Below are 27,928 nucleotides of genomic sequence, written 5' to 3'. Positions count from 1 at the left end.
CACCAAACCCTCAAGTGATAAACCCTAACTGCTGAGTGTCCTTCAGAACAGAGAACATACCCAAAACCCCACAATTCATTCAAGTTGGTTACAGTTTTCTCCCACACCAGAAGTGGCAAAAGGAGAGCTAAAGGGATTGCTTACTCCTTTGCACCTTGGCTTCAGTTCTACTGCTCTTATATGTACGCAAATGGCCTTGCATTTTACTTTTAGAGTAGTACGTTACTTTTGTTTGCTCAATTTCATAATGGTACTAAGAAAAAAAAAAGTACAGCTTGCTCCACTAATGATGTAATGCATAAAACCCCATAAATATTTCCTCATTTGCAGTTTTGTTTCCTCCACTGCTCCCAAAGGTACAAAGGTACATCCATTGTCTCAAAAAGAAACATAATGCTCCCTGCATACCTTTCCTTGTCTAGTAGGGCTTTTTGAAAAAATACTCTTCCCGTTATCCAAAGCCTCTCCACTTTCTCTTCCCAATCTTCAAGCACTTCACTTAGATATGCAAAAATTCTCATCTTTCTGACAAGAAATACTTTCATAAGACAGTCACCTACACTTTATGTGTTCCAGAAGCACAACCCACTGACTTTATGCATTGCTCATTTCTTTTTTGAGGCATCCAGTTAAAGCATTCGCAGGGCATGGAAGCATATGAGCTGGACATCCAAGAATGACAGACAGTTGCTTAACTCTGATAATGTTCATGCTGATTAAGAGACGAAACACTCCCTCCCCTCCTTTTACCTAATAAATTCTGAATTTCTAATTACCCATAATTAGAAACCTCTCCATATTACTTCATTTAATTACAGCTGTTAACCACATACTGTAGTACCAAACTACAGAAGGAATCGTGTGATGTGGCTACCTCTGTTAGCCTGGAATCTGTGGCCCAGGAATCCATTCTAGCCTGTGGCACAAAGAAATAGGCTTTCACTTGATTTTTTTTTCCTTATTTTTTTTTTTTCCCCACCAGTTCACCAGCAGGAACCATATATGATCATATCTCGTTTTCCTCACTTTCCACTGTCAGCTGTCATGTACTCTATTTTTACTTATCCCAGATGAAAAAAATCCCAAGAAGAAAAAAACCAAAGTATCTTAGTATTTGTATTTAAAATATACTATGATCTACATATAATTATATAAACAAGTAGTGCTCATGAGCTTCCCTCTTTCATTCAGGACTATGATGATTTATTTAAAAAAAAAAAACAACTGGTTTTTTTTTTTTCTTCTTTTAAAACTACTGTCTCACCTTCAGCAGTTTCACTGCACATATCAAATTATTATCCACAGGATTAGAGAAGAGCACATTTAGTAATTCCCGAAGGCCTTCTTGAAGAATTTCTGCTCGCGTTACCTGTCCCTTTGTTCCTTTAATCTGCAAAATATATTTAAAAAAAAAAACCAAAAACAAAAACAAACCACATTTTAAAGACTTAAGTTTTAGAAATTAATTTAGTCACATTTTCTCTCTCTAATGCTGTATGATTTGGTTTGGGATTAACATATTTGAGCTTTTCAGTTGGAAGAATATGCCAAATACTGTAACTATTCTAGAACACAGACTTTGAGTAGTATCCTTACAATTCTGACATATACATAACAATGCTTGTCTAGCATTTTGTTTCTTTGCTAATAAATTGCTAAGAAAAGCTGCAAAATGCCTGGCAAGTGGTCCACATCATCCCAAATTCTCAGAATCCCATGCTCTTTCCCATCCTACCTTATTCATTTTCTACAGCTGTACAGTAGCTTACTTATAGAAGGCACTCTTTATACATTTAAAAATTATAGAAAATGGTTTAAAAATAAACAGTATTCTCCACCAAACTGGGCAACTCCCCCTCCCCCAAACCCTTTAGAAAGCTTCCTTTTTACTTCTAGCAAGTGAAAATTAGATTTCAAGGCCCACTTATGAACAAAAATGGAAGAGTCAGAGTTTTCTTTCCTCATGCCAGCAGAACATTTTTATGTGTCTGCTTAAGTCAAACCTTTGAAATAATCCAGTCAAAAATATATTTTTAAGGACACTACAGCAGTTAGTGAACTTACTGAACTCACAGGTATAAGAGTCAAAGAATTTTTATGTGTACATACACTTTTTTGTACATATTGGATACAAAAAACTGATCTAAATACAAGATTTCATGCTTCATGCATAAGTCAAGGACTCAACCTTCAGAAGAAATCTCTTTAAAGGTCTGCATTTTTAATTGCTCATTTTGAAGATTCCCACGCCTTCCTCAAGCATTTGATAATAGCTCCTATTAGTGGCTGAATACTGAATTACATGGGTTATTGATCCTGATCTGCTTCTGCTAGGTTGTAACATTTCCTATGTTGGTTAAGTGTAGTAATCTGGTGGTTTTACCAGACAAAAGAAAATACCAAAAGCTTCATTTCAAAGGCGGTTTATGGTTGGTTCTTTTTATGAATTCTTACACTTTTTTTTTTTATCTTTATACATTTCTCTTCTGATGATCTTGTCCTTTTTTGTTTATCTGTTTCTTGGACACACATTATAATGAAACTGTTCTAAAATTCTTTTAATTTATTCCCCTCTCCCTTTAAAACAAACAAAAAAAACTCCACAAACCACACCTCAAATGATATTACATTTTAGTGTTTACCTAAACACAACAAAAATTAATGAAGAACCATCTGACATGCAAATTTCTTCTTACCTCTAGGTTAAGGTAAAGTTCAGCTAAGAACAACACAAAGGCATGAAATTGTTTTCGAGTAGCCTCATCTCCTTTGGCAGCTTCATCTCTGTTTTCATACTCTGTTCGACACCTGAAAACATTAAAACAAAAATCATATAATCTGTAGACATCCCAACATACGTAACATGCTACTTATTTAATAGAATGCTAAGAACTTATTCACTGCATTAAAACTGTTAAATGCTGAATGCTAGGAAGTATGATTTGTGAAGGAAGTGAGAGGACTTCACAAAGACAATGTGGATTTTTGTCCTTCTAGACGAATACATATGATTACATGATTGTGTTTTCAAGCACTGAGATATCTGAGACAGCAAAATGAAATAGAGCAAATTGCAACATGTAAAAATTAGAAGACAGTTACACAGTTTATATATTAGAATATGGGTCCAGGAAGTTTAACATAGGCAACCAAACATCAACAGAAATAAAGTAAGTATACTCTGAAAGACATTTTCCCCCTTTCAGGGTGCTGCCCACGTCGTCTTAGATGCCTTTACACTTATTCGATAAATTCTTTATCCCACCATTTTAAGTGACAGTGATGCATAATTTAGAAATAAATGCAAATACTGAGGATTAAGATAACATGGCAGTGAGGTATTTTTCTAGTATTCAACAGCTGCATCAAAAATATACAAGTTTACATAGCAGTTCAAAAAAAGAATTTGATATTTTAAGTATTTGAAATAAAAAGGAAAGCAAGAGAACCTCCAATGTATTCTCAATGGTTATGTAATAGATTAAGAAATACCTGAGAAACTGAAAAATCTAAGGAGTTGAAATAAAAAATTTGAAGTAGAAACTTGGGCTGAGAAACAGGAGTTCTCTGTATTCATATTGTTAGCTTGTTTATCTCCCTCTCCCCCCCCCCAATTCCATCCATATTAGCAATAAAAACATAAGCAATTTTAAATTTATGTCTTCAGGGTGCTAAAAGGAATGAAAGGAATGTTATCTATTGGGTTGGCTTTAAAACCAGGAATCAGATAATCCAACATTAACAGGGATTTCCTTCATAGTATTGTTCAAGTAACAAACATAGTTTAAAAAAACCCACAAGATAAAAGTGATAATTTTGAAGGCAAAAAGGCTCATCTGCTTTGGGATAAGGAGAAAGAAAAAAAAAAAAAAAAAAGAAAAAAAAAATTCAGCTTCTCCATAAAGTACCGCTCCCGATTAACAGCAATGCATTTTGATGATCTTTTAAGTTTATCATGCCTTTGCTCCTAAACATAGGCGGACTAAGTGAAACTTTTAAAATAAGAAGCAAGTCTGAAGCTTAGAAAGCCAAAAGTCCTTAAAGAAAAAAAGGCTAATTTCTAAAGAATTCTGAAGTATTGAAGTGTACTACTCCTTCAAATGTCATACAGTAAGATTTAAAATGAAATACATCCATTTAAAAAATGTTGCATTTTTGTCAACTATGAAGTCTAAGCATTATTAAACCATAAGTCCCCAAATTCTGTAGTAACTGAAAAATGAAGAAATTTGTCCTTCTGGATTTTATGCATCTACTTCATAGGTGTAAAATCAGTTAGCCAATCAATGAATAAGCCTTACACAGCAACTTCAGCCAGAAAAGTAATTAAAGAAAAAACACAATGAAATAAGTCCCGGCAAGAGTCAAAGGACAAGGACAGTACATATATGTGCATTTAGTATACTTTTAAATTGACTATCTTTCAAATTTACCCTGTAATTCGGTATCAGTCTAATATACTGAGTTCAAAAAAGCCTACAGAACCCCGAATTGAGTCCTATTTCCATATTAAAAAAATCTAAAAATATTTTAAAATATATGTATTCGATATCTAGTATGTACCTGTGCTTTAATAATCCTCTGTCTAAACTTCTATTTTAAATACGTACCTCTTTGCATGCTATGTTGAGAGTTAAATACGAAAGAGGAAGACACTTAACCTGAGAAAGTAACGGGCTTAAAATGACATGCTGATACTGACCTTTGAAGTAACAACTGTCGGAAGTTCCCGCTTTGTGGACTAATGGTTAGATGGTGAGATAGATAGTTACACAACCGTGCTCCCATGTAGGAAAAATTTGGGACAGATGTGGCCTTCAAAAATAAAAGTGGAAAAATAAATTATTCATAAAAGTCACGATTAGGTTATCAGGAAATATCTTTAAAAGCTTTTTGGAAAACTGTTTAACAACAGTTGACTAGACAACTGAAGAGCAGAAGATTAATAATTACTATTTCTCATGTTAATTTTTGTATCTCATCAACACTTCGCTATATGCATTTCAGCACTTAATAGTTCATTATACTGTGATTTTGTGGCTTTAAGAAAACAACCACCACTATGCCATGTGTCCTCAATTCTACTTCTCCATTGTGACCTACACCAAAGAGTGTCTGAAAGTTACTTACAAACTGTTTATACAAAAAAACCCCCAAACAAACAAAAACCCACCAAACAACAGTGGACATTAAGACATTTTTTCAAGGACATGCACTCTCTCAAGGAGGGATGAGTGCATTAAAACAAAATAAATAAGGAAATCGCCTTCATTCAGTTTAAGTGCCAGAATCTATTTTTGGCAATAGCGAATGCCCAGGGAAAGAGCACAAGAACATGGCAAGTAAAGATAAATACTTTCTCCTGTACATGCTCCAGCAAACTGCAGAATAGCAAACTCCTGATTCAGATGTTAAAACTGTATCATTACAGTTAATAGCTCTCCATGGGTCCTTTTTTTTTTTTAAAAAAAAAAAAAAAAACAAATCCTGTTACTGTTGAACATTTATACTTTTATCATCTAAAAACAGGTGGTGGCAATGAAATTCCACAACATAAGTTATACACTGTCTGAAAAATATTTTGCTTTAAATCTGATACTTGAAAATTCCAAGAGGTGGAAAAAAGTAATTGGGAGTTCATTAGTGTCTACATTCAACCTCTCTTAGAACTTAAAGCAGAACATCCCCTTATTTTGGCAATTTATTACAGTTCATTTGTTTTGAACTCTCTTCTAACGAGACTTGAATTTGAGATTATTTCTCAGATACAGCTTCAGTGAAAAGAGGCTCTGGTGTAAGTAACTCGATCAGCTCTGCAAAAAAAACCCAGGGATGCCAAGAATTCATTAAAATTCTCCTTTGGCTTTATCATCTTTGAACATTCCTTTTACATCTTGATCATCTATCAGTGCTATAGATGTGCTTGCATGCTTCTGCTTCTAATGTGTGTGAAAAAAGCATCTTGCCATTAGCATGTCAATGCATTATAGCTAGTTACCTTCTACAGGCAGAGGAAAATATACACTCAATGTAACTGTACTATGTGCATAACGTTGCTGGAAAGAACTGAGGTATTTTTGGAAGATACAACAAATTTAAGTAATTAAGATAGTCAAATCGACTTTAGTTTCCAGTAAGAGGCATGTGAAATAGCTAACGAGCTTTTTGGTGCTTTGGTTCAATCAGTTGCTTGGACTAGAAGAGGTGCCCCCCTTTTTATAAGGCAAAAATACGTCACTTAAATTACACTTCTTTCCTAAAAAAAAACCAAAACAAACAAAACCCAACCAAAAAACACCACAAAACAAACCAAAAAACAAAGAAAAAAAACATTAAAACACCACACAACCAAAACCCACAACTTCTTCAAACCTCATCTGTATTTTTTTAAACCATTATCTTCCCAATTAGTTGGTCTATATTTGTGGTTGTATCAAATACTGAAACAATTCAATTTTGGGTATTGTGACCTGTCATAGCACACAGAGACCAAAGAAAACCACTTCACATCATCTTAATAACCAATCATTATAGTGCAATAATGTCTTCCCTGAATTATTGTTAGGTAACAGAGGCATAACATCCATGTTATAAGACAGAATACACAGGCTACCTGCTGATATACGAGTTCAACAAGTTCTTGCAAAGTTTCATCTGCAGTGACCCAGCCATTCAGTGTTTCAGCAAACTGCTCTATTTCAGTTTCAAAACAACCTGGTTGCTCAGTGAGGTGATTTAGGAAGTCTTGTACATATTCTGCCAAAGTCAGATAGCCATCATATCCATCTTCAAAGGAAGAATCCTATAGCAGTGAAAGAATATACCAGCTATTTAAAAGGAACCTAAAATAAAGTTGTTACACTTACTATCTCCAGAAGTAACCATATAGCCCTTAGTCTTGAGTAACTCCTGATGCTCTGCATAGTGATCTTTATTACACAGTTCACTTAAACATTTTTAGAGAGCATAGACCTCAATGATTCAGAAAGCTCCAGTAGTCCTGTCATCTTAAGAACTAGGTAACATGTTTTTATAGAGATTAGGGTCTCCCAGCAAAACACATCAAAAGACAGATTAAAAAGAAATCAGTTTGCCAAGTTGGGTGTAAGATTAACTAACAAACTAACAAGTAAGCATACCTGTTAAGAATAAAACTACCAAACTGAGGCTCAACACCCTTTCCTGATGCGCACACTAACTGTGCTGCAGATATATGAACTGTAGAAGGAAAAATAATTGAAAATTGGAAACAAAATATTTTGAGCTTGCACAGAGTGCAAAAGTGCTCCAAAATATGCAGGAGGGGGAGAAATTACAGAAATACAATACAGTGTAGTGTTCCCATGTATAAAATATAGCCAGGAAAACTTATCTTTTAAAGTCAGCAAATTTGCATCTCTTGGCAATGGATGAAAGACTACAAGGCATGAAATGAAACTATTCAAATGGTATTGCATTAATTTGCAGTTACTGAGGTTAAAAACCAGACAGTAAACACACCTGCTCCCTAAAGGATGAGCTAGCACAATACCACTTTATCAATGTTTATGCTCCTGCTGATAGAACAAAAGGCTGCTAATTTTGTCCATTCAGAAATGAATGTATGTAACAGTCTCTAAAGTCAATGCTGTTCTGGATGATTACAATGCTAGTATATGAGAGGAATAGCATAGGAAGCAACATACTTTGTGATGTAACTAGTAATAACACAGTACAAATAATTCACTTTGTCACACTATACAAAAGATTGAAAAGTATCTCATATGAGATCTCAGAAGTGCAAGCAGGAGCCTGAAGAGGGATTGCTAAAGAACTGACCTATAATTAGTGATTCAAGACATAAGGGTAACATAAAGGATATCAGAATTCTCAACTGATCTACTATTTAACATGAAAAATATTTAAAATATATCTACTGTAATGAAAAATTGAGCTAAAAAATCATAAACCACTTTTTCTTTATTTAGTGGACGTAAATGCATTGATCAGGTTTATAGTTATATTCTCCCTCTCCCTACCATCCCTCCCTTAATGAGGGGATATCCTTTACTTTCTGTCTTTAAAATGCCTCAGTCTCCTCTACTGTGAAGCAACATGGATCTGTGAAAGATAAAAGCCCTGGATACGAACTGTGGAGAAAGACAAATTGCTGAAAAATCAAGTATTGACATTAGTTTCGCAACCTGTGAAGAATGTGTGGGGAAAAAATGCAGATTTTCCAAAATTCTTCAAAGACCCATGTTGTAAGGGTATACAACTTAAGCTAATGAGGGTGTCCTGGTTCCAGCTGGGACAGAGTTAACTTTCTTCTCAGTAGCTAGGGGGGGTGGGTGGGTGCTGTGTTTTGGGTTTGGTATGAGAGGAGCGTTGATGGCCCATTGATGTTTTGGTTGTTGCTGAGTGGCACCTTCACTAGGGACTTTTCAGCTTCCCATGCTCTGCCAGGTGCATGGGAAGCTGGGGGCGGGGAGCATAGTCAGGGCAGCTGACCCAGCTGGCCAATGGGGTATTCCATACCATGTGACGACATGCTCAGTATATAATTAGGAGGCGTGGTCCGGGAAAAAGGGGGGGCTCTCGTGGTTCGGGACACATGGGGCTTTGCTCGGCAGGTGGTGAGCAGTTGCATTGTGCATCACCCGCTTTGTATGTTCTGTTATTGTTGTTGTTCTCATTGGTATTATTACTGTTCTACTTCGTTTTATTTCCATTATTAAACTGTTTTTATCTCAACCCGGGAGTTCTCCTACTTGTGCCCTCCTGATTCTCTCCCCCATCCTACCAGAGCAGGGGGGTGAGTGAGCAGCTGCATGGTGTTTTGTTGCTGGCTAGAGTTAAACCATGACAGAGGGACACATCAATATAACAGAAGAAAACCTAGAAAGATTTCTTATGATGTTTAATTAAGTAGAATATTTGCCCAGTGAATAATACTGAAGACAAAGTTACTTAATGTGGCTCACCAGAAATAGGAAAAAAAAATATGGGTTTAAGGAAATGGTGGCAAATTGTTACTACTCATAAGGATAAAGCCTTCAACAACCTGATCCAAGTTGGTTTTGCTTTGAGTTGGGGATTGGACCAGAGGAACTTCAGAGGTCCTTTCCAACCTAAATTATTCTGTGATTCTAACGGTTTGGAGCTTATGAAGCCAAAGAATAAAAAGCTAACAGGCCTCTCTGTAACTTCCTAAATATTCTATTTCTCTAAAGGAAATCAACTTTTACTAGGCAATTTCAAATAGCCCGGTAAAAGTTCTGTACAATGAAGTTAAACTGTTTTGTTCCACAGCACTATGACATTATTGTGCAACAACTGCAGCTTAGTCACATACAGCTGAACTAGCATCTCTTCAAACAACCTGTTTGAAAACTCTCCAGCCAGGTTGCAGGGGGATGCAATTGTTGTAGCTAGTAAAAGAAGCTGCTCTTTCTGACAGCCATCAGGTTGTTATGAGATCCTCATTTAGCAGAGAGGAAGTTATCTTCCTCTCATCCTCACCTGATAAAAATTCAATCTTGGAGGAAAATGTCCTTGTTTTGGAAGGGGCTCCAATCCCATTTGGTATATCAGTGTCCCTGTATTCATACTCCTCTTCCCATTTTGTAATTAAAAGGCTAAACACAGAGGCTAAACTCAGCACCACATTCATCTACCTATACTAAATATGCAACTCCAAAGGCAGTCTAGGTTTTAGTAACTATGTCAGGGAACAGAACAAATGGAAGAGAAAAATTAATAATTCAAACATTATTATATGTTGTATATTGCTAAATTAGTAACACTCAATACTTTAAAAACTAATTAGATTTAGTCCAGTAACTTCTAGACATAAACCACTCACGTTTCTCACTGGCAGATTTTAAGATTTAACAGAGAAGACAGCACCACGTACTGTATCAACTAAAGGAAAGTAAAGCAAATTCCTCTTGGTTATTTTTAAACAGTAGTTGGCTAACAGGAGGCTATAAGTTTACACATTCATTACAAATTTATGATTCAAAGCCATGAAAGTCAACTAGAAATTTTCCATTAATTTCAATGATTTCTCAGTCAGGCCAACACTGTCTAATCCTTCTCCTTTATGTTCGATAGCTATAGGACTGGATCCTGGATTATTCACAACAAAAATGCAAGAGTCACTAACTTAAAGGTAATAGATTTGCCTCTCTTCTACTAAGAGTCAGTTCATGAGTTTAAAGACATAACAATGAAAAGGCTAAGTAAGTACTAAAATCCCTCTGATTTACTTAAAGTTAAAACCAGAAAGTCTATAGAAAAGATCCATGAGCCAAATCTGCTCTCAGGCTGTTTCAGTACATGTGCTAATTACCACTTTCCTATACCTAAGAAGTATTCACAACATTTCCACTTAGGAACTTAAGTCACCAATAATTCATCGTTGAATTGATTTCTTCAGACTTCTTAGGAACTAGCTTTTTTTTTTTTTTCCAAAGGGACCAAGAAAAAAAAAGAAACCAAGAAAAAAAAAGAAACCAAGAAAAAAAAAGAAACCAAGAAAAAAAAAGAAACCAAGAAAAAAAAAGAAACCAAGAAAAAAAAAGAAAAAAAAGAGAGGCGGGGGGAGATTCCACCTAAGATAATACAAATCTCACTCCTAAAACTATGAAGTGAGAACATTATGCCCTTCTGATGGAGTGACAGCCATGTTATTCTCATATACCCATGCCAGAGAACAAGTCTGACATTTCCTACTGGCAATCCAAACCTAAATCTAGTCACCAATTCTACTGCAGACATCCACAACTTCCTATGGGATGGACAGCTGTATGCAAAGAGAGAATCCCACAGAGGTCTTCCCTCCCCAAAGTCCTGGTAAAGTTTTTCTGAAAATTCTAGTATGCCTTGGATGCTGTACCCCTTAAAGTATCTTTAAGAGAAGGGGTTAAGGTAGTAGAGTGATTGATAGTAGTTAAAGGATTAGTCTGATACTTTGTTGTGTAAATTAACTGAGGCCCTCACAAGGACAGTTCCTGATAAGAACTAAGAACTTGCCTTAAGAAACCAGCTAAAACCGACCGTGCGGTTCGGACAAAAGTAAGAGGACAACTGAGCCTGCGCAAGAACAAAAGGTTAATAGCGGTGACAAAGAGGAACTATCAGCCTTCATCCCCACGACCCCCGACGACCACCACTAGGAGGCAATGCGCAAGCGCAGATAGGAGGGGTCTATGGAAATGACTTCTTGGAACTCATTTTAATACAAAGCGGGGACAGGTCACGCATATGTATAGGCGTATTACGAAACTCTATGAATATGTAATGTTTTACTGTATATATTTATGGTAAGCGCCGCGTTGAGGCGCACACGACTTTGGTGGGACTACCCCCCGTGCTGCCCAGCGCTGAATAAACATACCTACTTTACAATCTCATAGATTGTAGAGTCCGGTTTCCGCAAGTCAGTTTTGGCGAGCCAGCCAGGAGACTCTCTGCTTCACCGCGGGATCGGCTGAGGAGCGGACGCCCCTGGGCGCGCCCCGAGCACTTCCTCGGAGAGGACTCCACTGCCAGCCGCTCACCGTGGGAGTAGACAAGAACCTCCTGAGTCCGTGGAAAGAAAAGGTATGTTTTAGGAGAGGGGCCTGTAAGTCGTACGCATGGCCGGGGCTGCTGGTAAATCGCACAGAGACGTCTGGCATGCAGCATAGTCCCCATATGGGAGGAGGGTACCCTGCACGGTAGGGGATTCGCTGACCAAAAGAGCGGCCGCTAGCGATCTTGGGAGTAGATCGAGTGAATCCGAGGTTTCCACTGCATCCCAGTGTTGGGAGCCAGGACGGACCTGCTAATGACTGGTATATAAGAAGCAGGAGAAGGGTAAGCAAACCTCCTCGCCATTGCGATTGGGTCATTCGCAATTGCGATTGGGTCATCTTTACGGTTGCAGCGGATGGGTGGGTGTTAATTGGAGTAATTAATGTACAATTAGTCTGAGGAGTTGTACGTGGTATGGCCATAAGTATTATCATCTGTTGCAACAATTTATTGTGTGACTGAGTGTCTGTGTTGTATGAGTGAGACGCAGCACAGCTGCGAAGCGAGTGCGGAGTTCTGATCCGCAGTTCCGTAATCTCCGCGAGGAGAGCGGCCGGAGACGAACGAAGTGAATGATAGGATCGAGCCTTCGTCTTTTGTGTACGAAAACATTGTAAAATTTTGTGGAAAAGCAGTATTGTACATCTAGAGGGTTCTATGATAAGAAAACCTCCGATAAAATCACTGAGACAGTGCGGGAAGGAAAACTAGTCCCGGAAGCTTATTAAAGGTTAAAAGAAAAGATCAATAAAGAGAAGATACGAAATGGGTAACGTTCAAAAGGGAGTCTTGAAGAAAAGCCCCTTAGGCTGTGTGCTTGCTCATTGGAGAGATATCGTTGGGACCCGAGGGACGGAAAATAGAAAGGTTCTTATTAAGTATTGTAATCAATGGTGGCCATTGTATAAATTGGAAAGTGAGGCTAAATGGCCACTTAATGGATCAATAGACTACAATACTCTCCTACAATTGATGCTATTTCTAAGGAGAGAAGGGAAGTGGGATGAAGTTTCATATGCAGATATGTTTTTCACCCTCCGAAACCATCCGGAGTTGCAAAGGGACTGTGGAATGATACCACCACAGGACCCTATGGTGCTCGCACTTGAGCGAGAAAACAATAAAGAATTTAAAGGTAAACTGAAGCGGTGTTGCTCGGCATGTAGTATTGGACAAAGGTGTATTAAAGCAAACAAAATTCACCAGGCATCGGAACCAGATCTAACTGACCTGTTTAAGCCTCCCCCTCGACCACAGGAACAGGATGCGGACTCGGACGAAACTTCCACCCCCCCGGACAGCCCTGTATCTTCCCGCACCAGAAAGAAATCTGTCCCAGCAGCCTTGCAGGCACTTCTTCGAGAGGCAGTAGGGCCCGAGGGCGGGACAATGCTAATCAAGGTACCTTTTTCCACTACTGATTTAGGGGAATGGAAAAGGGTTGCAAAGGATTACAGGAGTGATCTGGTAGGTGTAACCAAACATTTTCAGTTTATTGTGAAACAGCATAACCCTGATTGGAAGGACATACAGTTATTATTAGACTATATGACTGAGACAGAGAAGCAATTGATTTTAAAAAACAGCAGGGAGTTTGGCTGATGACCACTATAAGACTATAGGAGGGGATGTTAAGGAATATTTCCCTCTACAAGATCCAAAATGGGATGCGAACAGATCTGCAGAAATGGTAAAACTACAGGGGTATCAGGAGTGGATTTCGAAAGGAATGGAGAGGGCTATCCCCAAAACTATAAACTGGTCAGCTTTATATGCAGTTAAGCAAGATCCCTCCAAGTCCCCATCCAAATTCCTGGATCGATTGAGGGATGCAATGCGCCGTAACACACCGCTGGATCCTGGATCCAAGGTAAGAATACAACAACTAGTCTCTCTGTTCTTGGGTCAGTCCACAGGGGACATTAGGCGCAAGCTCCAGAAGCTACGCACTACGGAAAGTAGAAATTTGGAAGTGCTGCTAGATGAAGCATGGAGAGTATTTAGTAACAGAGAAGAAGGATATAGACAAGGGCAAAGGAGAATAATAGCAGCTGTCAGGGAAGAGGAAGAAAGGAGGCCTAGACGAGAACCATCTCGGTTAGGCAAGGATCAATGTGCGCTGTGCAAGGAATTTGGTCATTGGAAAAGGGAACGTCCAATAAACTGAATCAAGCCTTAATGCCCCTGGAGAATGATTACATCATGGTAAGGGGGGCAACTGGCCAAAGTGAAAAGGCGTATTTCTGTAAACCTTTGAAATATAAACTGGGAAAACAATGGGGAATTCACAGATTTCTATATATGCCCGACTCTCCAAAGGCCCTATTGGGAAGAGACTTGCTAGAACAATTAGGTGCAAAAATTATATTCAAAAAAGGAGAAATTTCTCTGAAAGTAAAAGATCAACAATACATTCAAATCCTGGGTTTATTCTTAACCAGTCCTTCCATAAAAGGAGAAATTAGGGAGGAAGTCTTAAATCAGGTATACCCTGGGGTATGGGCTACCGATATACCTGGAAGAGCAAAGAATGCATTACCTATTGAAGTTAAACTTAAAAAGGGAAACCAACAACCAGTAAGGATTAAGCAATATCCCCTAAAGAGAGAAGATAGAGAAGGGATTCGGACGATAATCGAAAAAATTTTACAATTGGGACTATTAAAAGAATGTGAGTCTAATTTTAACACACCCATATTACCAGTTCGTAAGCCTGACGGGTCATACCATGTGGTCCAGGATCTACGGGCCGTAAACAAGGTAACTGAGGATCTCTACCCTGTGGTGGCAAATCCATATACTCTGTTGACTACACTAACACCTGAATTAGCCTGGTTTACTGTTATAGACTTGAAAGATGCCTTCTTTTGCCTCCCTCTCCATGAAGCCAGCCAAAGATTGTTTGCATTCGAATGGGAAAACCCCAAAACTGGTCGCAAGACTCAACTCACCTGGACGGTGTTGCCACAAGGATTCAAAAATAGCCCTACCATTTTTGGCAATCAGCTTGCAAAGGACTTGGAATCATGGGAAATCCCGTCTGAAAAGGGAAAACTGCTACAATACGTGGACGATATCCTGATTGCCACCGAAACAGAGAACGATTGTGTCACCTGGACAGTGAGTCTATTAAATTTCTTGGGGCTCCAAGGGTACCGGGTGTCTAAGAAGAAAGCCCAAGTAATACAGCGCAAAGTGATTTATTTAGGCTATGAAATCAGTGCTGGGGAAAGAACCTTGGGACAAGCCCGCAAAGAGGCAATCTGCCAAACCCCGAGACCTCGAACAGTGAAAGAGTTACGGACTTTCTTGGGAATGACTGGGTGGTGTCAGCTGTGGATTTATAATTATGGACTGCTTGTTAAACCATTATATGCCCTAATAACTACCGACCAGGGACACCTTGAATGGAACAACCAGGCCGTACGAGCCTTTGAGAAACTAAAGAAAGCCTTGATGTCAGCTCCAGCTTTGGGGCTCCCAGATGTGAGTAAGCCATTTCTCCTCTTTTCCCACGAAAAACAAGGGGTTGCTCTGGGGATACTAGCACAGAATTTGGGTCCCAATCGACGAGCAGTTGCCTACTTTTCCAAACAGTTGGATACAACTGCGAAGGGTTGGCCTGGATGCTTGTGAGCGGTCGCAGCTGTAATACTAAACATACAAGAAGCCCGAAAATTCACCCTGGGTCAGAAAATGACTGTGCTGGTGTCCCATACAGTATCTGCAGTACTGGAAGCGAAGGGTGGACATTGGCTTTCTCAACAAAGATTTCTAAGATATCAGGCTATATTGGTAGAACAGGATGATGTAGAAATAACAGTCACTAACATTGCCAACCCAGCTTCCTTCCTAGAGGGAAACACAGGAGAACCAGTGCATCATGACTGCTTAGAAACCATTGAAGCAACATATGCAAGCCGGTCAGATCTGAAAGACAGCCCCATAGAAGACGGAGAAAACTGGTTCACAGATGGAAGCAGCTATGTCCTAAGTGGTAAAAGACATGCGGGATATGCCATTACCACCAGTCAGGAAGTAATAGAGTCAAGGCCTTTGCCCATGAATACCTCTGCACAGAAGGCAGAAATAATTGCTCTGACCCGCGCCTTGGAATTGGCCCGAGGCAAAGCTGTGAATATCTATACAGACTCGAAATATGCCTTTGGAGTCGTACATGCACATGGAACAATCTGAAAGGAGAGAGGATTATTGAACACACAGGGTAAAAACATCAAACATGCAGAGGAGATCCTGAAACTGTTGGAGGCAGTCCAACTCCCTGAGAAAGTGGCAATCATGCACATTAAGGTGCATCAGAAAGTGAGCTCGGAATTGGAAAGAGGAAATGAGCTGGCGGATAGAGAGGCAAAACAGGTAGCCAAAGCAAAGGTAAAAACAGAAGGGGCGTTAGTCCCTGACGGGCGAATCTCCCTAGAAGGTAAGCCAGAATATACCAAAGATGATCAGAAGCTTATCAAAGATTTAGAAGGGACATATAGTAAAGAGGGGTGGGCTCTCACCCCACAAGGGAAACTAATTATTCCCTCCTATCTAACATGGTCTCTGATAAGGGAAGAACATAGGAAGAGGCACTGGGGGGCAAAGGCCCTATATAAACAACTAATCAAAGAAATCATAGCTAGGAATCTATACACTACTGTGAGACAAGTGACTCAGCAGTGCGATCTTTGCCTCCAGACTAATCCCAAGAATACCCCCAAACCAGAAATGGGCCAAATTGGGAAAGGCAACGGGCCTGGGCAACAATGGCAGATCGATTTTTCAGAACTCCCAAGAAAAGGGGGTATCGATATTTATTGGTATTAACTGACACCTTTTCAGGTTGGCCGGAGGCATTCCCTACCAGAACAGCCAAGGCTCAGGAGGTAACTAGAACATTAATACAAGAAATAATACCACGTTTTGGGGTTCCAGCAACCATATCTTCTGACAGAGGACCACATTTCATCTCAAAAGTAGTACAACAAATTAGCCGCCATTTGGGCATAGATTGGCAGCTTCATACCCCATATCGCCCTCAGTCGAGTGGCCAGGTAGAAAAAATGAACCACTTAATCAAACAGCAGATTGTGAAATTGGGACAGGAAACTAACTTGGCCTGGCCTCAGTCTCTTCCTTTGGCTCTTTTGCACATACGAACTAGGCCAAGAGCAAAAGAAGGACTGAGCCCATTTGAAATCTTGTATGGATGACCCTATAGAATACAGAAAGGGATGTCCACACAAGTCGGGGATGAAATCATGACCTCTGTCGTGGTTTAACCTGGCAGGCAGCCAAATACCACGCAGCCGCTCACTCACTCCCCCCGCCCCCCCAGTGGGACGGGGAGAGAATCGGAAGGGTAAGAGTGAGAAAAACTCGTGGGTTGAGATAAAGACAGTTTAAGAGAACAGAAAAGGGAGAATAATGATAATAAATAATGATAGAATATACAAAATGAGTGATGCACAAAGCAATTGCTCACCACCCGCGCTGACCGATAACCAAGTAGCGATCGCTACTTCCTGGATCACGCCTACCATTCATATACTGAGCATGACGTCACATGGTATGGAATACCCCATTAGCCAGCTGGGCTGGCTGTCCTGATTATGTTCCCTCCCATCTTGTGTACCTAGCTCAGTCAGTAGGCATGGGAGCTGTCCTTGGACTAGGAGGGCACTTAGCAACAACTGAAAACATCAGTGTGTTATCAACATTCTCCTCATACTAAATCCAAAACACAGCACTAGGAAGAAATTTAACCCTATCCCTGCCGAAACTAGGACACCTCCTACATGGTTGCATTGGGAAAACTCCTCAGCAAAATTGAGAAACATGTGGTTGGGACCCGAAGTAGGGGTTTGGATGGGCCTGTACATAACATACAACCTGGAGACTATGTGTATGTAAAGTCTCTTACAGAAAAGGCTTTGGAGCCGCAGTGGGAAGGACCATTCCAGGTACTCCTCACCTCCTTCACAGCAATCAAAATCAAGGAGCAGAGCGCCTGGATCCATCACACCAGAGTGAAAAAGGCACCTAAATCTCCATGGAAGGTCACGCAAGCTCAACCAGGAAAATTATTTTTCTCACAGTCATAATTATAATTCAGGGATGGGAGAGCACTTCTAGCCAGAATAATATTGGGCAGCCTTGGTCTCAAGCTTATATCGGATACACTGGATCCATGGGGATACATTCTGATCGAAAGGGTGCAAATCTATCTACCATGGTTATGCACGGAAGTCAAGTATACTTAAAAGAATTTCTAAAAAGAGTAGAAAAGGATGGAGAACATAAATGGTGGGATACACTTTTCAGATGGTCACCCACTGCTACAGGTATCCTTAATAACTTGTGTCACCCTATTATTGTTCTCCTAATTTTGTCCTGTATTAGTATTGTTTTATCTATAGTGCTATATGTTTTAAATTGACGAATGGTAAAACAAATGAGGTATTTGATATATGCTCATCAGCTCTGACAACAAATTGAAACAGGCAAAAATCTTATAAAGAACCTGGAGAGGAACGGAATAATATAAAAGGCATTAAGATAAAGTAAAAGAATTTACTAACTTTTTAGAAAAGGGGGGACTGAGAGAAGGGGTTAAGGTAGTAGAGTGATTGATAGTAGTTAAAGGATTAGTCTGATACTTTGTTGTGTAAATTAACTGAGGCCCTCACAAGGACAGTTCCTGATAAGAACTAAGAACTTGCCTTAAGAAACCAGCTAAAACCGACCGTGCGGTTCGGACAAAAGTAAGAGGACAACTGAGCCTGCGCAAGAACAAAAGGTTAATAGCGGTGACAAAGAGGAACTATCAGCCTTCATCCCCACGACCCCCGACGACCACCACTAGGAGGCAATGCGCAAGCGCAGATAGGAGGGGTCTATGGAAATGACTTCTTGGAACTCATTTTAATACAAAGCGGGGACAGGTCACGCATATGTATAGGCGTATTACGAAACTCTATGAATATGTAATGTTTTACTGTATATATTTATGGTAAGCGCCGCGTTGAGGCGCACACGACTTTGGTGGGACTACCCCCCGTGCTGCCCAGCGCTGAATAAACATACCTACTTTACAATCTCATAGATTGTAGAGTCCGGTTTCCGCAAATCATCTTCACAGGTAACTGATAGTTTTGAGTATCAGAACTAACTGGAGATTAACTAATCTAATAATCAAGTGTTATATGGACATACATTGTACATTACTGTAATTACTATCAAACAAGGAATCAACACATTATTTCTAAAACGATAAATGCTTAATAAATATCAAAACCAATGTGAGTTTTCAGACCTAAAAATTCCAGGGAACATTAGAATTAATACTTGGCTTTCATTTATAAGTCAGAAAACAGAAGTTTCTCAAAACTTTGTTTTGATTCAAATTTTAAAACTCACAGTGAAAATCTGTGTAATAGTAAAGTGTGCTAAATTCCTTATTTTTATTGCAGGTGGACCCAGTTTATGAAATTAATTCAGTCATTAAAGTAAAAAAAAAAAACCCAAACTTTGTAATAGCGAAGAACTAACAAGTCTGAAACATCACTATTCTACGCCTAGTATACTCTGATTAGATTAGGGTCCCTGCAACATACTTCCAAATAAGTGTTCTAGGTTTTGCTAGCATTTTAAGGGTTATTTTCATTAATAAAGGAGTCACAAATATTCATTCCTGCAACATAGCAACCAGGAACTCCCACATGCTTGTGTGTTTTTGCAAAACAGCTGAAAAGCAACATTGCTGGCCTCAAAACTTTGTAATTATATGTATGCACACGCATGCCATTCTAAATGGCATTTTTTCTTTATTTATAGAAAACATGTAACATGTACTGGGGAAAAGTAGTATTTTTTTCCCCCTAGATTATCCATTCACTGAAGCATGTTTGTATTAGCATTTGTCAACAGTTGTATATTGGCTATGGGCTTGTATTATCCAGGACAGTGATTTTATTCAGTAAGCTGGCAAAGCTGGTAACATCCAGATAACATCGATTTTACTGGTGAGGAAAAGACTTCAAAATACCAAACCACCATGTTTAGCATTCAAATCAAGTATTTTTCTGTAAGTTACTCAAAATCTATTTGTTTCAGTATAATTGTTTATTATCACTTGATTGTATTTGTAAAAGTAATAGTTCCCACCTATTTATATATAGTACCAGAGTTTGTCTGCTTGCATAACAAAAGGATATTCCAAGAATTCACATAGATCTTTCCTGGAGTAGAATTACTGTAGCAATAATATGGAAGACAAGGGGAGTAGAAAATAAGAAGTACCAACTTTTATTACGTGATGAATCTACAATATTGATCTGAGATTACCCTTAGTCTGGCTGCAAATATATTTCATATTACTTATGTGGGTAGGTTAACTGTTAGGAATGAGCCCAACCCTACTTTTTTGCCCTTTGGTGATACGATATCACTGAAGGAATTAAAAGACATATGATGGTACATAAAGTTAGGCAGTCATGGCCAAACATACCCATGGCACAGTAAATTTAGGAAAGGTAAAACCTGTGCTTAGAAAAGCTAAAGTTCAAGCTTTCTCCCGCACTTGCTTCAAAAACCTGCGAAATCTGAATAAAAGTGCAGCTAAGCTTTTACTTAAAATGCAGTGCAGATGTAACTACAACAGAGGCAGTCGCCAAAAAGCTTACTGTGATGTTGGGTGTAATCAATGCTTGGTGTAATCAACAAGGAATGTGGTTATCTGCAGCAAGCTTTAGCAAAATATCCCACACTAAAGGTTCTCACACACAGCATAATATTCACTCATTATCACTTAACATTCTGACTGTGTCTCTGGAGGTTATCATCAGAATTTTTGGAATCTCTTCGGCAAATGCAGCATTGGAGTTATCTGATACACAAGTTCTCAAGAAAACATTGTTAATTTGAATATAAGTAAATTAGCATATACTAAGAGAAGATAAACACTCACTGTGAAATTCTGATTGAAGTTCTGGTTGTATCCTGATGGATAAAACTCAGGTGCTTTAACAGACAACTTTGACGTTACCACAGGAGCCACAGCCACCTGAGGTTCAGCCATTTCCGGTCCAGAATCAGGAACTGAAACTTTATCTTGTGATCCAGATGGAATTCTTGCCTGTTGCAGGTGTTCTGAAAAGGTTTTGTTAACAGTTTTTCTTAGAAATTGCTAAATTAGTATGTATTCACACAGAGTACACACAGAATACATCACTTTTTGGACTTTAAATATACTTTTACTTATACTATAAATATACTTTCAAGTATACTTCAAATATATTGTTTTTATTGTTTTTCTTAAATATGGATAAAGTTTTCACTTCAGCAAACTCTAGATGCCTTCCTACATGACAAAAAGTGAACACAATGTTCATGTGAAGGTGACCAAAAAAAAGGGGGAAAGAAGAGCCCTCTCCTCCTCCATGAAAACATGTTTTCTAAAAGAGGTAACCTGAGAAACTAGTAAATCTTCTTATATGCTTGCTGTGTTTGTGGGTTTTTCATAGATTTCAGATGCAAAGGCAAGACTTTGAAGGTCAATAAATGGAAGACATCACTAATTTTCAACATAATCCTGAAAGACGCTTAACTATCATTGTTCTCATACACCATTTGCAAAAAAATCCAATTAAACAAGTGTTTTTTAAACCACATTTTCCAAATCCATCTTTATAGATTAGCTCCTAAATTTATTGAAAACAGAATCTGATATCTACCTGAAAAAGCTAGCCAACAAACAATGCTTTATGTTACTGTTGGGTTGGGTTTATTTTTTGGCAAACCTTTAAACTAGAGTTAGAGAGTTCTTCAATAGGGAGAAGACAGACCATCTGCGGTCAGATTAACAAATGGATAAAACACACACAGATGTGTGGGCGCAGAAAGGGAGGGATGGACAGAGAGGTGTTGCAAGCAGGCTGCAACACAACATCACACCTTTACTTGGGCACAGGCCCATAGCCCAGAAACATGACCGCTCATCTAAGGAAAAGTGCAGTTGCCAGGCCCCCTACGCGGCTCATCTCTATGCGGTGCCGAGAGGAGTTCGGCAGGCGCCCGGGATGCGCGGAGCACTGGCCCTCAGGCCACGGTGGCCTGTCAGCCTCTAGGCGCGGGGGGTAGGAGAAAGGACGCGTCCTCGCGGCCAAGCCGGAGGGAGATGGGGGGAAGCCCCAGGGCTCCACTTTCAGTGGGACGGCGAAGGGTATAGGGGGGGAGGCATCGGAGCAGCAAACGAAGCAGGAATAGGGCGGTGCGCGCAAAGGAGGGGAGCGCGGCGAGCTTTAGGAGGCCGCTCCCCGACACCTTCGGCACCGGGGGCCTCCGGAAGGGCGGGGAGGGGGCCGCTGCACAGCGGCCAGTACCTGCGTTTCCAGTGCCCAGCGGCGCCGTCTTCGGAGGCCGCAACGGTTCCTGCTGTGGGAAGAGGCCGCCTGTTTTGTGCTGCTGCTCGGCCGAGCCTGAACTGTGGGAACCGTTGCCCCCGAGGCAGGCCCCGCCGCCACTCTCCGACGCACCCGCGCCACTGAGGGGAGCAGCGCCTCCTCGACCCCGGCCCCGGCCAGCACCTGGAGCTCGGTCGAAACTATCCGACATGCTCGGGCCGGGGTGGCTCAGGCGCTCATAGGAAGAAGCCAGCGACTGGGTCCCGCTTCGCCGCGGCCCAAACCCTTCACTTTCAGTTTCACCCCTACACGCACCGCCACGATGGTCGCGACCCAGAGCGGCTCACAGCGCCCCCTCGCGGCCTCGCACCGCCCGTCGCCATAGCAACCTCGGCGCCGCCGGGGCCTAGCGCCGCCCGCCGCAGGGAGGGGGAGGAGCGCGGCCCACCAGGCAGCCGCGGCTCCGCCGCGCCGGGGGTGCCCGGGCCGCCCCGCGCCCCTACTGCCCGCAGGTGTGGGCCAGGCGAGGTGTCCGCGAGAGCTGCCACCGTCGAGGAGGCCAGCTCGGCTGCCACGGGTTAAAGGCTCTCGCCCGGATTTCGGGCCGCGTTGCTAATCCCACGTGTTCAGAACTGATGAGTCAGCCCCCCCCCCCCGCCCCAACACGGGATCGACTTCCAACAACAAAGAAGTGTGGGGTTTATTTGTGTTAGCAGCCGGTTTTGGGGCCTCGGGATGTATTTGAGTCACACCTTCCTCAAAAATCACAAAAGCTTGGAAACAGCATTTTCAAAAAGACAATATTATTTTGTAATTGCTTCCCTACAGGAACAAATAGCATGCTGTGACCGTAACAGGACCAAGATTGCATCTATGCATGGTAGGAAACCTGTAGCTACAGGTGTCTGTGACGTGCGGAAAACAGACTCCACAACCTAGAAGGTTATAAAGTAGGTATGTTTATTCAGTGCTGGGGGGTCGCCCCACCACAATCGTGCGCGCCAGGGTACTTAACTTACAGGGGTTATATGCAATCAATATATACATATTCATTACATTTGTGAAATGTGTTCACTTGATTCGTGTCAATATGGAACAATGCTAGGGCCGCATGGTGAAGTGTGACCCTCTCTGTATATGTAATCTTTAACCATTTTGTTTGTTCTTGTATAACCGCAGGCTAATGGTTGCCTTAAAAAGAAGATAGTTCAAGTCATCAGGTCTGTTCCAGACGGACTGTCCTGATGGTGCCTTGGTGGGTGTGTCTGCGGGGCCTCTGCGTCCTGGTTGTTTGGGTGGAGGAGCCCAATCTTTGAAATTAAGTTTCAACTTTTGTTCTTGCCTCTTGCAAAAGCCACCTCTGGAATACCAGCTTAAACTGGTTTTGTTGCTAACTGCATAGTGATAAGCAAGAGGGCATGCGCCGAAGAAGATACACCATTCGTGGAATAGTTATGAATATGTATTAGCAGGGGGGATATAAACCGAGGGCAGGAATTGTACGGTGTGCGTCTTGGTAGAGCAGAGACTCCCGGCGCACCCAGTGCTGTTTGCTTGCCTCTATTCGTTTAATAAATTGTAAACTTAAATTGGAATCCTGTTTGGGACTAAATCATTTATCACACTATTAAAGAGACAGTTTACAGAGAACAGCTAATCACGTTGCCTACACTATTGCCTGTATATGTTGTCCTATTTCACACAATCTGTAATTTTTAGGTATAAATTAGGCTTTTTTTTATTTACATCTGTGTCACTTTATGCAAAATATGCTTTGCCTGAGGCATTTTATGGTGTCATACAGCTTCTAGTCTCACAACTGGTGAATTATGACTAGAAGTGAAGTTAAGCACTGAAAACGTGAGTCTCTGAGAGTGATTAATAGGATACCCTACTACTAGATGTTCAGGAGACCACTGTGCTTTTAAATAAATTTGTGAGAAAGATTCCGTTTAGAGTTACGGCTTATGTGCTAACACGTGCTTTGTGTTTTGGGCTCAGTAACCATTGACTAGTGCAACAACATGCCTCATCAGTATGATGGGGATCAATATAATTCCAATTATTAATAATATATTGTGTTTTAAAAGGTAGAACCAGCCCTCTCTGTCTTTCTAATTAGAAATATGTTGTCAGCATAAAAAAACCAAACATGTAAAAGTACTTGTGTTCTGAATAGTGACAAAATTGCAGTTTGTGGTTTCTCAGCACCAGGTACTGCAGGTCTGTGCAGTATTGCATCTGAATTAAGTTTTAGACTATTAGGTAACACGCTTAGGATAAAGCAGGTAACTCCTCTAGTGGATATTTATAAGTGGTCATAACTATATTTGGTGAAAGTTTTAATCCAGTTATTGGGTGCTTAGGATATGTCTTGCTAGCTTAACTATCTCAAGTTTTCTGCTGTTTGGTCTCAGAAGTAATTTACAGGACCTCAGCTACTTGGGCCAAAACATTCTAAGCAGAATTTTAGGCATTGTCTAAAGGGGTTGACTATTGTAGGTAGTGAAGCCTTGGACAGTTGCAAATTATGTAAATAATGTGTATGACAGTTATAAGCTTAGCGATGAATTGTCATTCTCTTATCAAGGATGTAGCTCTTCTGTTCCTCCCAAACCTTCCTGGAATACATCATCCTTAGTCCCTGAGATAAGCAGTGTCAAGATGACCTGAACATATAGAAAAGGCTGTATTTCAAAGACTGTTTTAATAAGACTTGAATGGTTCCCAGGGTCGTCCCTGATAAAGTAGCAAACCTGTGCCCTAAAACTGAACTTTGCTTCAAAATGAGGAGGGGGCGCTTCCCCAAACAACCACCGACGACCACCAGAGACCCCCGCACAAGCGCAGAAGGGCTGGAAAGAATGCCAAGGAAGAAGTAACGCTTATGTAATCTCATGAATATGTATTAGTTAGGCATGGCTTTAGGCGTGGTTTTGCTAATTTTGTACTATAAAGGAGAGCCTGGAGTTTGTGGTGGTGTGCTTAATTTGTGGAAAATATCTATCCTGTGCAGAATAAAGCAATGTCTCCTCTCTAAACGTGCTTGTTTAGTGTGTTTTGAGGGCTTAAAATTGACAACAGGTAGTATTTGGGGATTGTAATTTTGGATTTAACTGCCTGAAAGATTTTTTTTTTTTTTTTAAGTGTCTACATTGGGGGGGGAGAAATTGGGTTCCCAACTAAATGCAACTGCTCTTATGCAAACTTCAGTAGTGCATCTGTAATGAAAAAATGGATCTGTGATCACATTCTGCTCTACGCAGTAAGTAGTTGCCAAGCAGTCATTAAATTAAGATAATAAAGAATGTCTGTGAAGTGAAAAGAATTCACATTTATGACCAAAGGTGAAAAGTTGTCTGGTTCAATAATGATAACCTGAGGCATTTAATTTCTCATAGGCATATAACTTAAAGAATGATATTTGCTTTCTTGAAAGATTGGCATATTAAAAAGTGATGCCCGTATATAATGATGATTTTCTTAAAGCCTCAGGATCCTGAGACCAGTGATTGAGAATCTCAACTTTCTTTTCCACATTAATGTAAGCTTTTCATTCTCTTCCTGGTAAGATAAAGTCTACAAACGTGACCAGAGGTCACAATATAGGCTTTAAAACCAGAACTGAAATAACACAAGAACACTGAATATTTTTTATTTAGTTATTTTAGTAGCTAATTTGTGATCTTTAAAAGCTTGGTAATGATAGAGGGAACTAACACTTAAGGGTTAATAGCAGAGCCATTGTCTGGCTTGCTAGTGCAATCTTTTGTAGCTAGCAACTCGGATAGACAAGATGCTGTTATAAGCATAATAAATATTGTAAGCAGAAGTTACAAAGGCTGTGTAGATAACAGGATCCTTGAATTACTAAACTAACAAACAATTCCTGACTGAGACCTTACTGTAGTGCATCCTCCCACTTGATAAGAGAGGATAGACCTTGAGCTGGCTCGTTAGGCCTCCTATGTAACACCTGTGATAGCTGTCCTATGTAAATCACTAACAATGAACAACTGTGAAGGGATAAGTGTTAAAGGACAAGATAACCTGATGCCTTGTTACATTCCAAGAGTCAAGGAACTGATGAGTTAATTAAGTGACCATATATAGACAAAGGAAGCCCAGAGTTCAACTAACAGACACAGTGAGGAAGACTATGGATGACCACCGGAGAAGGAAAAGACCCTAACCCTAATTTTACTGCGCATGCTTGGACTATGTAAATGACTTCCAGGAACTCATTACCATAAGACCGCCTTTTCTGAGGAATGTAATGAATATGTATATATTGATTGCATATAACCCCTGTAAGTTAAGTACCCTGGCGTGCATGATTGTGGTGGGGCGACCCCCTGTGCTGCCCAGCGCTGAATAAACATACCTACTTTATAACCTTCTAGGTTGTGGAGTCTGTTTTTCGCATGTCAGTAATACTACTTAAATCTAGTTTTGACAATTGCTTACACAAGGGAAGTCTGCTTTTTTGAGAACTCATCAAAATCTTCTACACTTTCTCTCATTTCAGTTGCAGAGTATAGATTTGTTAGTTTATCAGTCTTCACTTTCAGTAATAGTTGCCTAGGAACAGTTTTCCCATGAGCCTAATTAATTAATTCTAACTCTGTCACCTTTACTGTCTGGCCAACTTTGTCTCTCACCAAAAATCAGTCCAATTCATGCCTTGGGGAAGTAACAAATATTTTACTCCCTACCCCCTCCATTAATAATTAAAAATAGGAACACAACTTCTAAAGGCACCATTTTAGAATACAATCTTTTTTTAAATACAAGACAGTGCTATTCTGATTTTTTTATAATGTTTCATACATACTTGCATATTTTTCATCCCCTCATGAGTCATGAACAGTTTTAAGGAACACCACACAAGCCTTTGACTTTGGTTGTGGAAGTAACAGGTGGAAAGGTCAACAAGGGCCAGACTGTTCAGGGAGACAAAATACAAACATCAGCTGAGGTGTATTCTGGGCACCCCAGTTCTCAGTTATTTTCCTAATCTTGAAAGCAGATTGTGATCTGGAGTTCGCAAAGCAAGTAGAGCAAGACTCTGGACTGAAATTGAACATAAATAGGTGGATTAAATTGTGAATGGACATGTGAATTGAATAATTCGCAGTTAATGTGATAATATTAGCAAAATGCATTACACGGACTGTCTCCAGTTAGTTTCTGTTGGCATGGAAGGTTTTAAAAATTAAATCAGAAGAGCATTTGTTATTGCATCATGTATAAATTCTACATAAAATACATTATTCTGAAGTTATATTAAGTAGACCTAACAGTGCAATAATATTGTCACATTGGAAGCTTAACTTTGTTGGCTTAAATTTACAATTTAGCCTGCAACAAGTTTTCATTGTTTAGAATTACAGAAGCAAACAGTAAAATTACAGAAGCAAGCAGTATGGAATAGTAGATACTGTACCTACTACATCAGTAAGGTCTCAGTCAGGGATTGTTAGTTAGTTTAGTAATTCAAGGATCCTGTTATCTACACAGCCTTTGTAACTTCTGCTTACAATATTTTTTATGCTTATAACAGCATCTTGTCTAGCCGAGCTGCTAGCTACAAAAGATTGCACTAGCAAGCCAGACAATGGCTCTGCTATTAACCCTTAAGTGTTAGTTCCCTCTATCAATCCCACTTGATAAGAGAGGATAGACCTTGAGCTGGCTCCTTAGGCCTCCTATGTAATACCTGTGATGAGATAAGTGTCCTATGTAAATCACTAACAATGAACAACTGTGAAGGGATAAGTGTTAAAGGACAAGATAACCTGATGCCTTGTTACATTCCAAGAGTCAAGGAACTGATGAGTTAATTAAGTGACCATATATAGACAAAGGAAGCCCAGAGTTCAACTAACAGACACAGTGAGGAAGACTATGGACGACCACCGGAGAAGGAAAAGACCCTAACCCTAATTTTACTGCGTGTGCTT

At 40.1% G+C, this 27,928-nt stretch overlaps 1 protein-coding gene and 1 long non-coding RNA gene across 2 annotated transcripts in view; one reads left to right on the top strand and one right to left on the bottom strand.

The window, feature by feature from the left end:
• Positions 1-22,306, bottom strand: part of LOC142074753 (polyadenylate-binding protein-interacting protein 1-like) — a 36,270-nt gene extending 13,964 nt beyond the window's left edge. The window contains exons 1-6 of the mRNA XM_075135621.1: positions 21,945-22,306; positions 20,531-20,712; positions 6,614-6,802; positions 4,703-4,815; positions 2,697-2,808; positions 1,265-1,390 (exon numbers count right to left, since the gene is read on the bottom strand). Of these exons, the coding sequence (XP_074991722.1) occupies positions 1,265-1,390; positions 2,697-2,808; positions 4,703-4,815; positions 6,614-6,802; positions 20,531-20,712; positions 21,945-22,176 (954 nt within the window). The 5' untranslated portion in view covers positions 22,177-22,306. The remainder of the gene's footprint in view (positions 1-1,264; positions 1,391-2,696; positions 2,809-4,702; positions 4,816-6,613; positions 6,803-20,530; positions 20,713-21,944) is intronic.
• LOC142075093 (uncharacterized) lies at positions 15,983-17,772 on the top strand. The gene is made up of 3 exons (XR_012670774.1): positions 15,983-16,000; positions 16,405-16,448; positions 17,478-17,772. It is a non-coding gene; the product is annotated as an uncharacterized LOC142075093 (long non-coding RNA).
• Positions 22,307-27,928: the final 5,622 nt, after the last annotated feature.

Source organism: Calonectris borealis, chromosome W (assembly GCF_964195595.1).
Source record: "Calonectris borealis chromosome W, bCalBor7.hap1.2, whole genome shotgun sequence".
Classification (NCBI taxonomy): Eukaryota; Metazoa; Chordata; class Aves; order Procellariiformes; family Procellariidae; genus Calonectris; species Calonectris borealis.
The sequence above is the reverse complement of the archived record's forward strand: the minus strand, read 5'-3'. Positions and strand labels throughout refer to the sequence as shown.